Raw genomic sequence first — 20172 nt, forward strand, 5'->3', positions numbered from 1 at the left:
GTTTTCTTTATTAAAGTTATGATTGGGCATCTATGGGTAAATATTGACCATGTTTTTAAGAGTTTTTCAGGGGTAGTCAGACTCTAGTGCTTGTACTTAGTAAGCTGTAATAAGTGCTTATTGGTTTGGGAGATTTAGAGATTAAGGAATGGATTCCAAGTTAACCAGATTCCTCAGTTATCCAGCTGTAGGGTTGGTTATCCAGCCCAAGCCACAGCCAATACTTATTCCCAAGGTGTTCCAGCTTTTTAGGCATTTGCAAGTCTGTCATCCTACTATGGGAGTACGTTTGTTGGGTGATAAAAAAATCAAGATATACCAATATATACCAAAGAGAAATACTTTCTGTTTATTTGAAATACTATCAACATAGTAGGATAGATGGAAGAGGAAAGTTAATCTCTTACAAAACATTCTAAGTCAGCCAAGCTAAATAAAGAAATTGTGTTGTTTTTACCTTATAGCATTTCCTACAGAAAAACCCTTCTGAACTTGAATTTTTTCTTTTTTTCTTTTTTCTTTTTTTTTTTTTTTTTTTTTTAATAGCAACTTAAGGACAAAAATGATATTCCAGAGTAGAAACAACTGTGGTCATGTTAACTTCAAGGGACCACAGACTAGCTGAGAAGCAAACAAATTTGTTAACTAGCCATTGAATCCCTGGCATTCAAAAACTAGAATTGTACCTGAGGTATAATCCAGCACGTAAGCTTTCTCATAATCACTGGGTCAGTCTATAAGGCTACTAGTAGTATTAGTGTCACTAAGTTGGGCAATCCTTTCAGTTTTCTTAGCAATGCCCACAAGCTTCTTAATTGTCTTAGTCTATATTTTCAGTGATAATTTAGATATTGTCTGAAATAATAACCTATGCCTTTATAGCTTAGTTACTATTGTTACTGTGGCATTATATAGATTTGTTAGTAGCTCTTAATTTTAATATTTTTTATCTTTCTCTCCCCTTGTTGAATGCACTGGAATTTACACCTAACATTAGCAGCATTGGAACACCTACTATCAACTTTCTTTCCTTCTTTAAGTGCAAACCATGGACTGCTGCAGGGCTTTCTTAATTCAGCTCTATAGTACTAACTTTCCAATCCACTAATCTCATTACTAAATAAGATGATGTCTAGTTTACAGGAAAGAAATCAGGTGAAACTACTCCCCATACTGTTTTCCAGGTGTTTGAAACTCTCTTTAGGCATTTTGGCAAGGATTCTGAATTTGTGGAAGGAAACTGAAGGAAATAGTTGTCCTGGAAGGGAAATGCTAGAAGAGCTGAAAGGCCTAGTTACAGTTAAACACAGCAGAAAGTCTTGCTACTTTAATATTCCTTCTATTCATGTTTTTGATAGCCTGAGGTGAAGTGTGGCTTTGCCTGATCGAGCAAAACATCCAGGTCCTAGAAACAAAATATTGACTGTGTGTGCCTAACTAATGCTATAGGAGAGAAAGAACATTGGAGGCTTTAGGTATTTTCAGAAGTTAAGTCCTCCTGTTAAAAGGTCCTGAATAATAAATCTCCTTGGTCCACATCAAAAACTGAGATTAAATATTTTGGGTAACAGTTCTGTTTTGGTCATGACTGATTATGATGCTGAATCTTTAGGGGGAAATTTTCTGCATGTGTAGTTGCACTGCAAATTTCATTTTCTGACTATCAGTTGTATGTTGGGATTTTTTTTTCATAACCATTGGGGTGACATCCAATTTCTGTTTTACTGTTTTCTTAAGGAATGGCCGTTGGAGGTCAGAATGGAAGTTTACAATCACCCCTTCAACCACTCAAGTGGCTGGCATCTTGAAAATTCAGGTATGCTTATCTCAAACTGTGTCCTGAGCCATAAAGTCTCCAGTCATTATCAAGGGAGACTCAGGCCAGTGTATCAAATATGTTAAGGGAAAATGGGGACACAATAAGCAAGGCAGCAGTGCTCATTCACTTAAGTGTTAATGACTTAATTTGCATATTTATCTAACCCTTAAAAACATAAAATATGTGTTTAATGTAATGATTCAGAGGATTTAGGAATGTGTATTCACCTCAGCTTGGCATATGTCTCTTTGGTTTCCTGTTGAATTCAGTGAGACAAGCCCTTCCTGAGGGTAGGCCTGTTCTGAAGTAGAATTTTTTTGCATTTTAACTGATTGTGGGGGTTTTTTTAATGTTATCGTATTGTTCAGAAAGGTGGAAACTCTCGTTTCACCAATTCCACCATCAGAAATTTTTGAATCTGTGTATTCTTCATTCAGAATTTGGCTTTCCTGTTGGCTTTAGGGCATTCAGAAAGGAGGAATTCCAAGCAGGCAGAAGTTCTGAGACTAACGGAAGTCTGACTGTCATGTGGTAGGCAGGGAGACTCGACTTTCTGGATTGATTCCCTGGAATGTGTACACATACATGGCAGCAGTTTATTGAAACACTTCTGGGATCAGGGACTAGAAACTTGGTGCAGTCTGACTCTCTATGTAGTACCTTTTTTGGGGGGGGTTCTTTGTTTTTTGGTTTTTCTTTGTTACACAACAGAGTCAAGTTTCTTTTTCTTGCTGCTTTTGTGTCCCCATGAGTTTTGCTTGTCCTTACTGCTCAGCGATGACTGCAGAAGCAAGACGCAAAGAAATGTTTTTCTAGCCTGAGGCTAGGACGTTATTTTAAGATGTGGTAGCTGTGTTTACATTCACACAAGCAGGGGGACCCTGAATCTGCTTTCCCATGCTTGTGCCAACATTTGGAATGATAGTCAAAATGTGAACCACCTTTATTATGTTGTCAGATCACAGCAGTCATGGTAAGCAGCACTTTAAGTAACTTGTATGCTTCTCAAGCCTTCTTTGTCACTTAAATCCAACTTGCAGCAAAGCAGGCATTTTCTCCACAGCATGCACTTTTGGTTAATGTCTTAAGAGGTTTTCCAGAACAAGGAAGCAGGTGTCCACCTAATTCTTGGAAAGGTTAGGGCAGCAGCCAAAATAATAGTCTGAACGAGGAATTCATTCAGATTCAGCTTTTCCATTTGGGCACTGCATGATTTTGTCTTTTAGTACTATTTCACATAATTAATCAAGTCATTATTTCTATTGATTAAAATCTGTGTTCTGGAGAGTGATGAAAAATTCTGCTTTTTTCTTTGTGTAGTAACTACTTGTTTCACCAAGGAATTTTGAACTCAGTTTTAAATTTTTAGAAGTTGGATACAATTTCTTCAATGTATGTGGGAATTCTCTCTCTTCACCTCACAAAACAAAAAAAATCACTTTAATTTTTTCTAATTAAGGAGCAAAATATTTTTCTAGAAAGTGAAGCCTCTACAGGATTAGTATAATTTTGGAGTACTGGAATTCAGTGTTGTTTGCAAAATCTTTGACAGCAATACACTATTGCTCTGTTTCTGATAAGACCTTTTATTAATAAGTTGGGAGAAATTGCAGCATCACCTGCTATCTTCAGGTGTCTTCAGTATTTTTAAGATCACTTCCACAATTTCTTTCTTTTTTCGTAAATTCTGTTAATTCTGATGTAAGAGATTCTCAATTGTCACAATCTCTTCTGGTTAATTTTCTTTAATTATATATAAGGGCAAAAGCAAAGGCATAGGTTTTACTAAAACTTAAGTCCCTGTGGCATGTAACATGCTCCAACTGTGCATGGAAAACAATGATAACTGTACTGGTTACTAATTTTATCTCTTAGATAATTTGTTATTCTCATCCCTCCTTAGTTAACCTTTCCAAGAGGTTCTGTTCATAAACATCCTCCTTCTTGTAGTCTTCTGAGCCCAGACCTAGCATTCTAGAAGGAAGTCAGCAGTGAGGTATAGTACAGAACAGTTACTCCTTGTATTTTGTTTAAGATATAACACATCCCAGAATTAGATTTGACTCTCCATCTCCACTAAGCTTTTAGGTCTGAACGTTTGCCAAGAATGTGACTCAGTTACACAGATAAGTTGTTTGTGCTGGTGTTGGCCTCCGAGCACAGGGGAGGTTTGGGCTCTCTGCAGTGAATCATGATGGCCAAGGGGGAACACTTACATTTCTTTGGGTTCTGCTGCTTCATTGGGAGTTCTTAGAATTGTGCACTGAGTAAGCACTTCTTATCTTTTAGGAAATGAATTGAAAAAGACTGGCAGATGTTTTACCCAGCAATGTTTAATTTGAAAAGAAACTTCTTTTGTGGATAGGTTAATACCTTTTGTTCCAAAACAAGTATTTGACAATAAGCAAAATAATCATTTAAAATGAATCACAGGAAATAAAGTTTTACTCCTATAGGAAATGTTTCCTTCTGCGTGTCTTACTGTGTGTCATGTTTTTTCTGTTATTTATAAAGTTGAGGGTCTTTTGCACACATGATCATAATGCAAAGGAAATTATACTGTTTTATATTAATCTCAAAACTGTTGTGTTGTCTAACAGGGTGAGACACAAATGTTTCATTTTCTCATAACATCAGCTATGTTGACTATCTTTACTTTATCAAACTTGTAAAAAATCTTCAAAGATACTTATTTAAATGTCAATGACCTGCATAGATTCAATAGCAATTATTGTCAATGGTCATATGTAGCTTTATATATGCTTCCTGTTTTTTAAGTTTTCCAACAGTTTTATTAGGAACTAAACCCTTTCATATCTGTCCCGACTGTATTTAAAAGTACTAAAGTTAGCTTGGGTAGAGTTTTAGTGTTCTCAGAATAATCAAGGAAGCTGTCCTGTAGATACAAAATTTCAAGCATAAATAATTTCATTCTGCTTTGCTATCTAACATTGGGAACTGCTTTGTCTAGATAAATACCAGCATTTGTTATGAGATACATCTAATAGAGGAAAATATCAAACCCAGACAGAGCCAGAAAGGGAAGCTTAACATTGCACTGTCCCTAGAAAACGAACAATGTGGGGAAGCAGTATCCTGATACCTTCCCAAATCTATTATAATTTTAAATATGTCTTCACCATTTAGAGTGGTCCAGTCTGTTCATTTCAAGAGTTTCTAGTAAGGTCACATAAATGAGGTGTTGTCATCTTCATGATGTTAACCAAAACCTAAACTTCTTTGCTTGAAATACTATTTAAGACACATCAAGTCAAATTATGTTCCTGGACTAGCCTGTTCGGTATTCCCCCTCAAAACCAGTAAATTCTACACTGTTTTGGTTTTCCTGTTTGCTTTTGTTCTGTAACATTCTGTATGTGGTTTTGACTAATTTGTATAGGTTTCTTACTATGATAAATAACACAACACTTTGAATTTCCTGCATGTTGTTGATTCCTAAACTTGATATGCGGTTCTTTGTTTAATTTTCCATAGGTTCACTATTATGAAGATGGTAATGTTCAGCTGGTGAGCCATAAAGACATACAAGATTCTCTAACAGTGTCTGTAAGTGACCTTTAAGGACCTTAGTGGGTATATTGAAGTGATTTTTTTAATTTAAAAATAAAGGCAAGGTTTTGAAAAGCTCACAAGTTTTGAGAAGTTTGTTTTTCTGCATGTATAGAAATTAATGTTCAAATTTACAGATACTTTATATGTAATATTTGCTACTTCCACCTAACATGTAGCTAGGGTCTTAAAAAAAAGTAAAAAAAAAAAAGATCAATGCATGTGGCTTACACAAGCTACATGAATTTGATTTTAATGCTTTAATTAGCTGGTCAGTCTTCCTGCACTTCTGCTGTATTTAAACTTGTCTGTGGAATGACCTATAGAATTCATTTCTGAATATGAAGGAGGTTTGAGTTAAAACAACTGACTTTAGTTGTACATTCTAGGAGATTGTCTCCTTTGCTCACTGGAAGAAGACAAGTATGCTAAAATAGTAAACAAATGGTACCAATTGAGAAGCAACAGCTTCTTCAACGGGTATTCTCCCTTCATTTTCTCTGTTTGTAATTGGTGCTGTCAGTGTCTTGCTCTGTACAAAAAGCCCTTTCAGAGATGGTTCTACTTGAGAACCATAGCACACTTCTTATTTAAAGCACAATTTTTTTCAACTTCTTGCTAAATGGATTATTATAGTAATGAAGAGCAAATAATAGAAATAAAAATTGTTTGGAAGTAGTACCAATTGTATCTTTTAAGGATTGATATTGTTCCACCATGAACAGCAACTACTTTGGAAATAATGTCTATAATGGCATTTATAAACTGCAAGATTTTCTGTTGGAGTGGTTTTTAATAAAATTTAAGACATTGAGATTAAGCTGGCAAAGAGAAATTGTAAAAGTGAACAGTAGAAGTATTTTAATGGCAACGACTAGCAGTGGTCAGTTTGGCTCAATAGCTCAATTCATCAATAAAGAGCATTGTTTGTTAATATAAAGCAAGGCTTGTTGGCTTTTTAGTTGCAATAGCACCAGAAAAAATGGGGAATGTGGTGCCAACTGATAACACTTCTGGACCTGTAGATATAAAATTACTTCTGACTCCCTGGAGCAAAGGGATCTATTTAGTGTTTCATTCAAATAAGAGTTGCTTCAGGGAACTCTTGCAGTTCTCCTGTTAACAGGTTTTGCTTCTCTTACTGTTGGGAAGAAACTTAATCCTGCTTTGCAATTCAGTAAAGCAGCAGCAGACCGATGAGTAGGAAAACATGTTTTACATAACTTAGCTAAAACAAAAGCAACTCTGCTGCTGGTTACCAATTTGTAACCTCAGCTGTGAGGGCAGAGGCTGTACAAGTTCTTATTTCACAGAGAAGAAATGGTAGGTAGATTAAAAGGACGCTCAATGACTCCTCTTTTTTGTTGTTTGTCAGAGAACCCATTTAAAAATCATTAAGAGGCACAACAGAAATAAATGACTGAAGAGTTCTCTTGTTGCTAGAGCTGTGAATAATTTTGCTGAAGGTTATTTTCTTATCCTTTGTTTTCCTCTGAGACAAATAAGACCTCATACCTCTGAATTTTTCCCGTCATTAGCAGAGCCTTTGAAAGCATTTCCTCAGTTCACTGAAAAGTCAAAACTTTTTCATTTGTTCATCTGCTTGCTCTCTGCCTCCTCCTTTCATGTCTCCTGCTGTGTCCAAGAGCACTTTCACAGCTGTTAGGTGCAGTTTCACTGAAACTTCAAACCAGTTATGGTTGAAGTTGTCAGAGTTTTCTCCAAGTCTTTGCTTTTGCAGGAATGAGGGATTACATGGGACAAGAACACTCCTAACTTTCAACAGCTTCTGCAAAAGCACTCTTAAGGAATGTCTCCAATGCTGATTGAAAGTTTGGAAATTCATGAACCCTCACTTCCTGCTGGAGACTTCTCTTCAGCACTTCAGCAAATATACCTTCAGATTGACTGATGGGGTGTATTGTATTTTTTAAAAAAACACACACTTGCATCCTCAAACAGTTTCTTTTCTGACCTTATCCTTATCAGTCATGATGAAATTTGCACCCTCATTTTTGCAAGATGTATTTGAGGATGATTTTGGAATACCAGATACATAAAGTCTAGTGTTTCCCTCAGCTTAGTCTCCAGATTCAGAATGTTTAGTGGTATACAAATCTGTTTTGATTTCTTGGTTATATTCTACTATAACTTCTGGGTTAGACATTCTTGGAGTTTTCTTGAATTTATACTGGAAATGTAGTATTGACAATGTTGTTACCTGTACTTCACATGTTTATGGAGACCTAGGTGGGCACTGTAATTTTTTCAAATGCTGTTCTGTATGTCTTTTTATCACACCATAGAATTCTTAATCAAAAGATGTTAATGACCTTCATGGCATTCTTTATACTTGTTGCACATTGATTTTATTTTTCTAACATCATTATTGTCATCATCATCCTATGGGATATGCCTTTTGGATGAATGGTCAGTTTTGGTTTAGCCACTGAATGGTCAAGTGTTCTCATCGAGTCTGTCTGGCATCACTCATAACTGTAGGAAAAACATAATCCAACTGGTCCTATGTCAGACCTAACTCAAATGGTTTTTTTCCTAGAATGAAGCCCAGACAGCGAAGGAATTTATAAAAATTGTGGAGGCTGCAGAAAATGAATATCAGGTATGTTGAAACAAATACTGTATTCTTACTCATGTTTATAGCATTACCAAGCTTGTATTCTATAACCAGCAAGGTAATGCAGTTCCATATAAATAGATTACATGCTGCTGATTCTGTCTTGCATTTTCACACCTTCTGGTGGTTGTGCTCACCTGCCTAACATTACAACAGAAGCAATCTTTTGAGAGCAGAAAAGTTCCTTGCATGATTAAGTATCAGCAATTCTGATGTCATAAAGCATTAGTGCATGCCCTAAGTGGAATTTTTGTACAGATTATGTTCAGAGGCTACTCTGTCAGACAGCCTTGCTAAATATGACTATAGGCATTACCTCTTTCAATTAGTCATTTCAAAGGTAGAAAAGTGTAACTGTTCTAGATACCCTCTGCAGAAGTGGATACGTGTTCATCCAAGCCCTGAACATAAGGTAAATTTCAGACACTGTGTTGTCAGTTTGAAAGAAATACTCTTTAATAAAATGTTTTGAAGTATCTGTAGTATGCATTATATTCAAGTTCAAATAATGTTGTGGACTGACTTTAGCTTCCCCACAGGAAAAACAGTGGAAGACTTTTCTGTCTGGAATTAATGATGTATGAGCTAACTCTGATCAGCATTTTATTCATGCTGCTGATTAACCACACTGTGGTTTGCTGAAACACCTTGGCTATGGCCAAGTTTTTTACATGTCTCACTCGTTTTCTTCACATAGTCTCAATCTATATCTAGCAGCTTTTCTTCATTAAGTATTATTTCAATTCAGCATGTTTTTATTAGGCCTGTTTAGGAAGTAGCAGGCCACCGAGTCATAGAATGTTGATGTGGCATCCTAGTTGTGTTTTTCACGTGTCTGTTTTGCATGACTTGTTTTTGACAGACTGCTATCAGTGAGAACTATCAGACTATGTCGGACACTACTTTCAAGGCCTTACGTCGACAGTTGCCAGTAACCCGCACCAAGATTGACTGGAACAAGATCCTTAGCTATAAAATTGGAAAAGAGATGCAGAATGCTTAAAGTGAACGTTGCATGACTGGATCATTTTAGTGTCCTTGTATACAAATAAAAATTATTACAAAAAATATTTGGAACTGTCAAATCACCCAGTCAGCATGGGCTTTTGCCATTGAAAATCACTGTAAGTAGTTTGGTTAGAGCACAAAGCTTAGCTAATTGACTTCTTTTCTTTTTCCTTCCTTTCAGAGGGTTGCAACTTCACTATAGCTGAATATCTTCCTTTAGAGTTTCCGTTGTACCTTTATTTTTTTATAATGAAGAGACCATGCCTTTAGTTTTCAATTAAACATTAAGAACAGTTGGAAAAAATATTTTTGCATATGATAACCCTTCCTCTTGCTTTAATGTGAAATGGACAACTTGCAAAATTTGCTGGATTCCTTGTGGAGATCAGTAACATGCATTTCTAGGTCAAAGTCAAAGTGGAGTTTGCCATAGGTGCTGTTTTTGAAATCATCTGTCCTTTCATTGTATGTAAAATTGGGAAAAGCATTTTCTGTATCATTTAAACCTAGAAGGCATACCTGCTAGCCCCATGGTAGCTAATTTTTTTTTTTTTTTAAAGAAAAGGCCAAGGTCTAAAGCTGTTTAAAGGTTTTGAAATTAAATAAAAGTACTTACTCCAGAAATGCATTTAATGCTTTGTTCTGATAATTACGAGCTCGAACTCCATCTGCCCTCCAGGTTTTTTTATCATAAAGCTACAAATGTATTATAGCAAGGCATATTGTAATATATATAATCCTGTACTCATTACTATGTCTGTTTATTTTTTCTTGGATTGAAATGTACTAAAATTCAATGTGACATTAAAACGCAGATTTTCTATTTATTTGAGTATCAGATTGCTTCCTGATGTAGCCTGGTTTTGGTGTTTCTAAATGTTTTGAAAATTCTGCTTGAAACAACCCCAAATTTGTATATTTAGGGATTGTAATATCATTATTGTTTTCACCTGCATTGAAAAAACTTCTGCATATGGAAGTCTACTTTAAACAGGTGTATTTTAGTTTCATATTGGCCACAGAGGATAGAAGAAATTCCAAGACCAAAAATTAATACATTTGTTTGGAGAATTCTTTCGCTGTTTATCTCATTTTGAAAATGGATGTCAGGTATCTAAAAACACAGTTTGTTACAAATGCCGTATAACACTTCCATGAAATGTATAGATTTCATTTTTAATTAGATAAAAACTTGTTTTACAATATGCTACCTACTTATATGCTCATAAATTAAAATTGAACAGCGTTTTTATCTTTTAGAAGGCAGGTGTTTATGCACACTCCTAAACCAGTAAAGCAAATGTTTTATGTCTTTGTTTACAGCATGATCTAATTCCCTTAAACTTTCAAGTTAAGACATAGCAAGAGAGTCTAGACTTGTACTGAGTATAAAAATGTACATATGAAGTAGTTTGTTGTTTGAATTTTAATAGCAATATCCCAGTATTCTGTTCTTCAGTGCTCTCTTACACAGAGGTATAGAAGTTCTAGAGAAGAAACTGCTGCTACTTTACAGTACTAAACTGTATAGTAGAAGAGTGGGATTTGTTCTACCACAGTCTTCCTGGATAGTTGCCCTCTCAATTGTCTTTGTAGTTCAGATCCTGAGCCATGTTGTTCTTTTCAAATTAGCTCATAAAAGCTGCATGTGAGATAATAACAAATGCTGAGTCACTGTCAAGTCAGTCAGTCAGTCTTAACCAAGATCTAAATACAAACAGTACTGAAGAATTTCTTCCAACGTATTAAAGAACAAGGCAAAAAAAGGCAGTGAATGGACAGTTAGGGGAATTGTTAATGGGCAACAACGGTGCAAATAACTTTTCTAGCTGTTTAGAATGTCGCAAATTATCAGAATCAGCACTGACTAAAAGTCAGAATGCTATTTTTCTTACCTGAAATAAAAAACTAGTTTTAAATATATTCCAAATAAAGAGGTATTTTACTGTGAAGTACTCTATTACTGTATTTCTCTCTCTGTTCAGTCCTGTGATAGTCTTAATTCTTTATCTTAAAAGAATTGCTTCCTTCAGGTTCAATTCTACCAGTTGGATAACATAAGTAAATCTGTGTTACTTATGTTTTTTCTTGTTGTGTTAATTTTTAGTCTGTGAGACAACTTTACACCTTGAATATCAAATTTATTAAGTTATAGCTTCAATAAAGCCATTTGTAAGTAAATCAACTATTCTGTTACTTTTTCAAAATGGTGTGCTGTATCATATTAGGGGTAATGACTCCTCAGATGAAGCTGACCTGACTATCAGCTGAAGCACTTGGCACAATTGGAGTTCTTGATTTCTAGCAAAGTTTTGGATGTCACTTGCACTTTTTTTTTTTGTTTCTATCCCTACCACTTCTAAATCGGAGAATTTTAGAGCTTGCTTGGTAGGCTTTAGGGTATTTTCTGTAGGTAAAGCACTTTTTCTGAGAAATTTTGCTGTGGCAATTGTCTTAATGTGAACTACTATTTGTTTATATTCTATTTTTAAATATAAAGACAAGCTTTGTATTGTTGAATCTTGATGTAATAGACATTATGGCTTGTAAAATGGACTTGTAAAATGCTTGTGTTTTTGAAGTGTATTACATCTTATGTATCTTAGTGCCCCTTTATATTAAGGAGTTTTTAACTTCTGCAAGTAAGCAGCTGTTTTTTGCAACATCTGCAACAGAGTGGCAGTTCTGCTTTCAGGTTTTCCTGAGCAGCCCATTTTTGTATGTCTGTCTTAAAATTCATACTGTGGGTAGAGTGAAACTTTAAAATCATTTTAACTTTGATTACATTGCTACTGCTGCTTATCTCTCTTCATGCTGATAACAATTCCACCATCTGGTTCTACTGGGAACATTGCAACACAGTTCATTAGGAGATGGTGATTCAGCCAGGGTTAAAAGCATTGTGTGAGGCTGAACATCCTAAGAGATATGTTCTCTTTAGGGGATGTCTTCTGCCACTTCTGTGGCAGCAATGTAGTTTGTGCAGTTTGGAAATCTCTCTCTCATCCCCTCATCTCACAGACTGGTTTGGCTGTCAAAGCCGTTTTGGTGCTTTTGAGTTCACTTCTTTTTGGAGAACTCAGAACTGGGACCTGGGCTCTGGGTGTGCTCCAGGTGCCTTCCAGCTCTTAATGGTGACCTGAGTCCATAGCAGTGGTTTCTTTCAGGCAGCTTGAAACCACCACCTACCTACCCACACCTACATGTGTTGAGGATGTCTGGAGCTTCAGACAAAAGTGGGCCTCTCACTTCCAGACTGTAAATACTGTAGGTATAGAAGTTTCATCAGCTGTACCATTCTGTGGATTCACTCCTATCGTATTGAATTACTTGCTGACACAGACATAGCTTCTGCTGCATTTGTTGACTGGAAAGACTGAAACTGTTCTTCATCTGATGCAATTGTAAACCTAGGTTTAGATTAAACTTAGTTTGTTCATAACCTTGAAGTGTCAATTTTTGTGTGACAGTGTCAACTCTGAACTTTTTAAGGGGAAAATTTGCATCAGATTTTAACCAAAAAGGTCACTTTTTTCCTTTTACAGCTAAACAAAAGGAACAGTGAATATGCACTTTATTCCTTCTATGAAAATGAATGTTTAACACTTGGTAGGTTCTCTTGTTAGCAATATTTTCCTCTGCTACTGTGACTTGCTTACCTGTAACAGGTATTGCCCAGCATGATGTTAGCCATCATGCTGTGCCAAATTTTTCTGTGCTCATCAGAAAAAAAGGGATCAGAATGATAATCATTGTCTAAAAGGATACATTTCGACTTTGCTCTACATCTTTTCTTTGCAAATCAGTAAAATTGTGCAGGGGAAAATCTGTCAGGTTTGTTCTCTTCAGTCAGGAGGAACATGTAGGGACTTTTTTGTGTGACTAGCTGCAGTTTGAAATAACGTCCGATCAGAAACAACTTCTAGCTCATGGGTTGTAAATATACCTACTAAACTAGGTATATTGTAGTTGGTTGGATGATTTGGGAGGATACCACCATATGTCCATAATGATTTGTAGTAATTTCAGTTTTGCCTTTAAATGTGCTTAATAATTTTCAATTTCAAGTGTATACTGAGTACAGCTGTTCTAGACATCAGTGAAAGAAATGAGACTACTTTCTTTAGTAAGTAGCTTCCCAGTATGCTACTCAGTTTGAGTTACCCTTCAAGATTATTTCAGAATTTACTTAATAATATAGAACACTGAGCTATGGCTTTGCTAGGCTTTGCCACACCACTGTGAATGACAAGTAGCATTGTGAAGAGGGGTTCAGAAAAACATGCTCCTTCTCAGGAAGTAAAATTGCCCCTAGAGGCCTTGTCCATTACAGTGCAGCAGTGTGATTGTGGTGTATCTGGAACCTAAGGTACTTTCTTCAAACACAGAGAACTGAGTTTTAGTCCCCTGAGGTAAAGAAGGGATTTAGCTTCCCTGGAACAAATGTTCTTTTAACTGGCTAAAAGAAAATTAGTCTGTCTCCTCTTTTGCAGATGTGGTGTTTATGAACAAAATTACAGCCACAAGCTCTTGAGTGCAGGAAAAATACTTACATTTCATTCTCTTGGACTGCGGTGGGTGGCAGGTGTTGTGCCTGCTCCAGCAGCCTCCCTGCCTGCTGTGCTGGATTGCCGGGGTGGTGGGTGGCAGTGTTGCATCTGTTGCAGAGGCTGGGTACTAAAAGTTAGATGCCCTAAGGCAAAAACATTCAAGTTGTTACTGTGCTGTGAAAGTGCCAGAAGACTGAACTGTGCAGCAAGGGGCCCACAGATTAGCCCTGGGATTTGGAAGGCTGTCATGCTGCCTTTTCCCAGGTGAGGCAGCACATCCAGTTGTAGCACAAGATGTGTCAGTAAGATGATAAAAGGTACAAGGCTGTGATCACTTAGGATTTTCTTTAAGGAAGAAAGGTGCCATGTGTTTCCATTCAACCACAGTTCCTGCTCAGCCTGTGACAGGGAGCCTGATACTGCAGCTCTGAGGAAAGGGTCAGTTCAGTTAAAGTTGTGCCCCAGGAGCATGGGTTTGATGGAGCATGGAGGTTGGCACAGCCCTCACAGCCAAAGGCTGCACAGGTGCCTGTGAGCTGCAACCTGTGCTACCCACCTGTGTGGTGGGCCCACACGTGCTGCAAGTGTTGATTGTGCTGTTCTCCCTGTCCTAGCACAGTCTGTCTTAAGCCAGGCACAACTGAGGCTGCTGCTCCAAATCCCCTGGTGGCCCTTCTGTTAATAACCTGCTATTTGGACAATGACCTGGGTCTAACCATGCACTAATAACTTCCGCATAATTTGGAAATTTGGGAAACAGACTTGGAAAAGAAGCAAGGTAATTACTAAAATCAATATTCAAAATAGGAACAGATTTTTAAAATATATACATTTTCAACTTTGCTGTGACACAAGGTTAATATCTGCATGATCACTGGAGTAGAAATTTGAGCTTTCAGGAGCCATTAGCAGGAGGAAGAAAAATCTGCTTTATTCTTCCCTTTTACATGTCATGTGATTGTCAAACTTGCTTTCAGATGCTGTAAAACTGGTAAGCTTTGCAAGTCTGTTACTATGTAACAACAGGGACAACGGGTAGCAAAAACAATTAGCCAAAAAAGCAGTTTTGATTACTGATTCCAAAGCTGAATATTCATTTGGAAAGTTTCTGAAAAATAGTGGTGTTAGAAATCCTTGAATGGAATGCGAAAGCTTATCTTGGGGTTTTTTTTTCCAGAGTGTGGCACCCTCAGCTGCATCTTGACTGTATATGGCAGGATAGACTTGTCTGCTTTGAAATAAATTGCTGAAGATTATCCTTCCTGTCAAATTCTTGTAGGTTTTGGTATTACTAGTATTAAGGTAGATAGCAGGAAAAGATAAATCTACCATCTGCCAGACCTTGACCTTTTTTAACTTAGCTGTGAGCAAAACCAAAGATTTTTTCCCATTCTCTTAGCAACATATTTTAGGTATTTGAAGAGTGTCCCCAGACTGTAGCTGTTTGATTAAAGATTGAATACTACAACTCCAGTTTCTACATGAAATCCAATATTCTTAAGTAACTTCCTTACATCCTGCTTTTTGCTTTCTGCTCATTTTGAGATGCTTGGTTTTCTCTGTATATTGTTCATGTCAGCCCTGATGATACTGGAGGCTGTCATGATGTTAAGCTGGTATTTGGATTTCCTTTTGCTAGAATCTGATCTTGATTGTAGTAATATTCTCTAGTATTATTTTCATCAGCTATTAGGAATTTTAAAACACATGCTGAACTAAGGAGATAAAACCAACCAACCAGCCACTGTGATCCTTCTCTACTGACAAAGCAGGTACTGGGAGTGTACAAAAAACGAGAGCATCTGTAGCCTAATAATGTGGACCAGCCAACACATGGATTCTGAACTGAGAGCATCTTGGCATGAAAAGATGGGCTGCTGTGAACTTTTCAGGGCAATGAGCTGAATCCTTATCTAGGATATTGTGCCAACAACAGGCAGTTTGTTTTTCAGTAGGTACTGATGTCAGTTAAAACTGAGTAGTTGAAATTCACTACCCTGTTTTGTACTAGGAAGCACTTAATATGCTGCTTTCCTGCCTTTTTTCTATGGAAAGGGAAAGGAATCAATGATCGGTCAGCTGACAAGCTCTGAGGTGTATCTCACCTGGTGAAAACTGGAGGTTGCTGGTCTAACATCCATGCAAGCACTTTCCATATGACTCAATGTGTGCAGGGACAGATCTCCTCCACCAAGCTAGCTAGAATTACCTCTATAGTATCAGAAAAGTGTGAGTCATTCAAGAGCCTGTTTAAAAGTTCCTGTAGGCGTGTATGAGTATGAAAGGTTCTTTAGCTGTCCTTGGTGCCAGGAGCCAGCTCAATTGCAAAAGGCTATACCTGAAGGATGCTACTAAGGAAATAAATGCCGTATGTTCACAAAGAATTGAAGTGCTGCTCCAACTCCAAGGCTTTGGTGCAAGGAAAAGGTTTCTGCAAGACTGAGTCTCTGGGTGCAACAGAATTTGTTAATCAGTAATTAGTACGTGTCTTTTCCCAGTTCATGACTAAACTCAGTGAGCTATCATGTTCTCTTTAAGAACTTGTCCACCTCTCCTTAGCTCTTTCAGCTGGAAACAGTGTGCCTTGCAGTCCTACCAGCAGCTGATGTGGCGAGAGTTACTCCATCTGAATGTAAATGAAGTGTGCCAGTATATAATTTCCCAAGGAATAAATCCAGCTACCTGATACTGCACCCTCCTGGTAAGGTCCTCTCAGACATAGTAAAGTTGCTACCCAGGTTGTAGCTGCTGACAGAGTGGTAACCCAGTGCCTGGTGTCAAAACACAGGTGATGAAAACATTGAGAAACAGGGCAGTAGCAGATGCAATTGGGGCACTGTCACAATCAAGGATTATGGTTCTAGGAATCATGAAAGTTACCAACAAAGTAAAAACCTGGTAAAAGAGGTTCCAAGGTTATCTATAACAGTGGGTTTTCAATGCAGTTGATGGGTTTGCTACAATCATGTGGCAGTCCTGTGATGGAGAGCACAGGACAAGTATCATGAAAGAACCCATCAGGGAATGAGTAATACTATATCTATAGCAGATTTCAGTAATAGGTAGTAAATGGAGCCAGGGATATGTACTGAATAATGAGACTGCAGGTATCCAGATGCTTGGAGTACAAACACATCTTGTTCTCAACAAGTGGGTGGCCTGTGTGAGAAATGCCCGTGTTTCCTGGGCTGCAGGCACCCACCTCACTCCTTCATCTGTGACAGTCTCAGCTAAGCTGTCCAATCACACTTGGCTGTGCAGTAAATTCAGAGCTGCATGGTAAGAGATAATAGGTAGGCTACCAGCCAGCAGTAATTTGTAATGGAGAAAGTCATTTTATATTGTGCTTACTAACATTAGCAGGTGTGAGAAGGAAGAAAAATCTTCTCAACCAGGTGACTTCATCACCTTACCCTTCTGTGTTCTTCACAATCAGAAGGAGGCTGAACTACAAAAATTTTATATAAAAGTATAGATATAAAGTAGAATTCACCTAGGCCTGAGTTTGGCTAAAGATCTTTATTTGAAAGATGTAGAAGAGGGGAGAGATTAAGAGGGGAAGGAAGGCCTACTGTGTAATCAATAAAATTAGTGATTAGATTAGATATTAGGAAGAAATTCTTTACTGTGAGGGTGGTGAGGCACTGGAAGAGGTTGCCCAAAGAAGTTGTGGATGCCCTATTTCTTGGCAGTGTTCAAGGCCAAGTTGTAGAGGGGCTTTGAGCATCCTGATCTACTGGAAGGTGGGACAGTGGGTTGCAAGTAGATTATGTTTAAGGACCCTTCCAACCCAAATTCTATGATATGATGTTCCATAAAATTCCTTCTCAAAATTATTTCAGGTAGTGAATATGAGCATCCCACTTCAATTCAAGATATGCCATTGGCAACAACAATTAACACTCAGCCTTGTTTTAGGTTGTTGGGCAGCCCTGGGCTCTGTACCAGTGGAGAGCTTTATTCTCTCTCTCCTGGACCCATCACCTGCCCACAATGGGCCTGAGACATGCTGCAGGGTCTGTCAGGTCCTTCTAACTGAACAAAATTATTTTAAAGACAAGGGCTTGCTATAAAATGTCACTTTTGCAGCCAAGAGACTTGAGAAGACTTGAGAAATGGCCATCATGATTTTTCCTTTCCAAACTCTTTCTCCTTAACAGACTACATCAAGGTCATTGACAAGGCTTTCTTAAATGTAATGTGGTATGGTGATTGCATCACTACTAAAAGGGGAGGCAGGATGGACTGAATTAAAGGATGCTGTGAAAAAGCTATTTGGATCTGAAGAATGACTGCTGGGTGCACAAGAAAGAAGGCTGTGACCCAGTGAGAACAGATCAAGCAAAACTGAAGAGCAAAGGAGGGAAGAAAGTAGGATGTGATGAAGCCAATATGTAAGACAGACAATTGTTCTGTATTCTAAATTTAAAGACAAGCTTATAGGGACCTTCATCTGTGGAGATGGTAAGAAGAAGAGGCTCTGAGGGAGTTTTTCTCAGCAGTGGTATACTAGATGGGGCTGGAAAGGCAAGACAAGCAAGCAAATGAGAAAATAACTGCATCAGACAAGGCAAAAGGATATTCTGGTCCTTGATTTTGCAAAGGTTTAACAAGATTTGGCTTGGGAGCCAAATCTAGCTGTGGTATGAGTAAATGACATGCCATTTAGATGCTACCTGCTTCCATGGCTTGCTCAATCCCTTCCTGCCTACAGGCAGAGCTGTTTTTGTCCTCTGTAATCATTGCCAGCCTCAGGCAGCTATAATTACCTGTACATGATCCAGCACTGTGACTGCTCTGTTTCTGTCCTCTGAATTTCTAGAGATTAGGTAAAATGTAATTGCTAGTGGATATCTCTGCTACTACCATTACAGAGCAGGTAAAGATGCTGTGTTGCAAATGCTAGAGAAAAAAAAAAAGCTACACTCTGCTAATTGCAGATTTCAAATGGAAGGAGTTGAGACCTTTTGCCTCACTTTAAAATGCCTTTTCATTAAATATAATATCAGCACTCACTAAACTGAAGATCACACTGAACATATTTTTCCTTAAAAGAAAAAGGTCAAGATACCAATCAGTGAAAAAGGCCATATCTTCTACATCTCCCACAAATGCAACTCCTTTAAAAAAAAAAAAAAAAAAAAAAAAAAAAAAAAAAAAAAAAGTAGATTTACTGTTTGGCTTCAGTCCAAGGCATGGATATGGGGAGCAGAGCTTTTGTCCTTTTCCTCGACCTCAGTAGGGGAGGGAGAAAGCAGTGCTGGTTCCCTCCGGGCTTTCTGCCATCTGTCTCTGCCTCCCTGTTTCTCCCACAGCCTCCCGTGACGTACAGAACATGTGTGGCTGCAGATGCCAGATTCTGACTCGTGGAGAGCTCCCTTCTGACCAGGGGCCAGCCTGGCAGCTCGCATGACTCCTCTGGGAATCCTAAGCACGTCCCATCTTGTACAAATAGGACGTGTCATGCCCCACCACCTCTCACAGAGAAGCTTACTAACATACCTCAACGAATGCGTGTGTCCATTTCGCAAAGATATGTAAATGCTCCTGGGGAAATTTCCATGGATTTAAAATAACCCCAAACAATTTGCTCTATCAAATGTGTGTGTCTGGGGCACTTCCCCACCTAGATGCCTAAGTGTGCTGAGAGTCAGGGTGAAATTCCCATCTCATTTTTAAGGGAAAAAAATGTAATTAGGCAAAAAAGCAGCAGAAGAAAACATGTCTGGATTTTTTTTCTTTTTTTTTCTTTTTGGAATTTGGTTGGGGTTTTCTTTCTGGTAATGAATTATTTTGAACACTACCCAAAAATACTGAAACTCTCCTCTGAGTTGCACCTTCCTTTGCCCTCTCTTTGCACTGACATCTGATTCTTAACTTAGCCAGTTCTAACCTGGGCTTTGTTACTTGTCTTGCAATTAGGGCAGTGGGTTGTTTGAATTTTTCGTCAGTAAAGATCTTAAAACAACTTTCAGGCAGGCTTTCCTTCTTCCCATCCAACTACTCTGACACATGATACAGCGCCCTGTTTTCTGGAAGAGTACCCACAGCTATGGACAACATTTTGTTAATAATGGAGACAATTTTTTTGAGCTTTTTGACAAGAGGTGCTCAAGGCATATTTGACTTTTCTTCATTAGTACTCGTGACATGTTTTTAAATATTACTGTCTTTAAGCAGAAAATGATTGCTGTAATGCTGTAATATCCCACTTTTAGAATAGGGAACAGAAACTTCAGCCTGGGCTCACTGTTAAGTCTGTAGTTGCATACTTTTTTTTTGCAATATCTTTTTTTGAATAAAAATACATCTATTAAATCGTTAATTAAGCATAAATTTTATTTCAGTGTTTCTTTGCATATTTGCAGTTCTCTGGATTGTGACTAAGGATTGTGTGTACTTTAGCTGAAGACAGATTTTTGGTATGTGATTACAGCATTTTATGCAGACTTTGGTATGTCTGAAAAGTTCTGTGTACGGGATCCCATGAACTCTCCTCCAGTGCTTTCACTCACATTGGCACACTGCTTCTCAACCTCTGCTGATTCCAGTTTATACTGCCATCTCCAGTTCAACCCTGGTATTGT

At 37.8% G+C, this 20172-nt stretch overlaps 1 protein-coding gene across 1 annotated transcript in view; it reads left to right on the top strand.

Annotated features, from left to right (window-relative positions):
* The window catches only part of CAPZA2 (capping actin protein of muscle Z-line subunit alpha 2), a 32668-nt gene extending 20191 nt beyond the window's left edge, over positions 1 to 12477 (top strand). The window contains exons 7-10 of the mRNA XM_059847147.1: positions 1738 to 1816; positions 5315 to 5386; positions 7950 to 8012; positions 8890 to 12477. Of these exons, the coding sequence (XP_059703130.1) occupies positions 1738 to 1816; positions 5315 to 5386; positions 7950 to 8012; positions 8890 to 9030 (355 nt within the window). The 3' untranslated portion in view covers positions 9031 to 12477. The remainder of the gene's footprint in view (positions 1 to 1737; positions 1817 to 5314; positions 5387 to 7949; positions 8013 to 8889) is intronic.
* The last annotated feature ends 7695 nt before the right edge of the window (positions 12478 to 20172 follow it).

This window comes from Haemorhous mexicanus, chromosome 5 (assembly GCF_027477595.1).
Source record: "Haemorhous mexicanus isolate bHaeMex1 chromosome 5, bHaeMex1.pri, whole genome shotgun sequence".
Taxonomy (NCBI): domain Eukaryota; kingdom Metazoa; phylum Chordata; class Aves; order Passeriformes; family Fringillidae; genus Haemorhous; species Haemorhous mexicanus.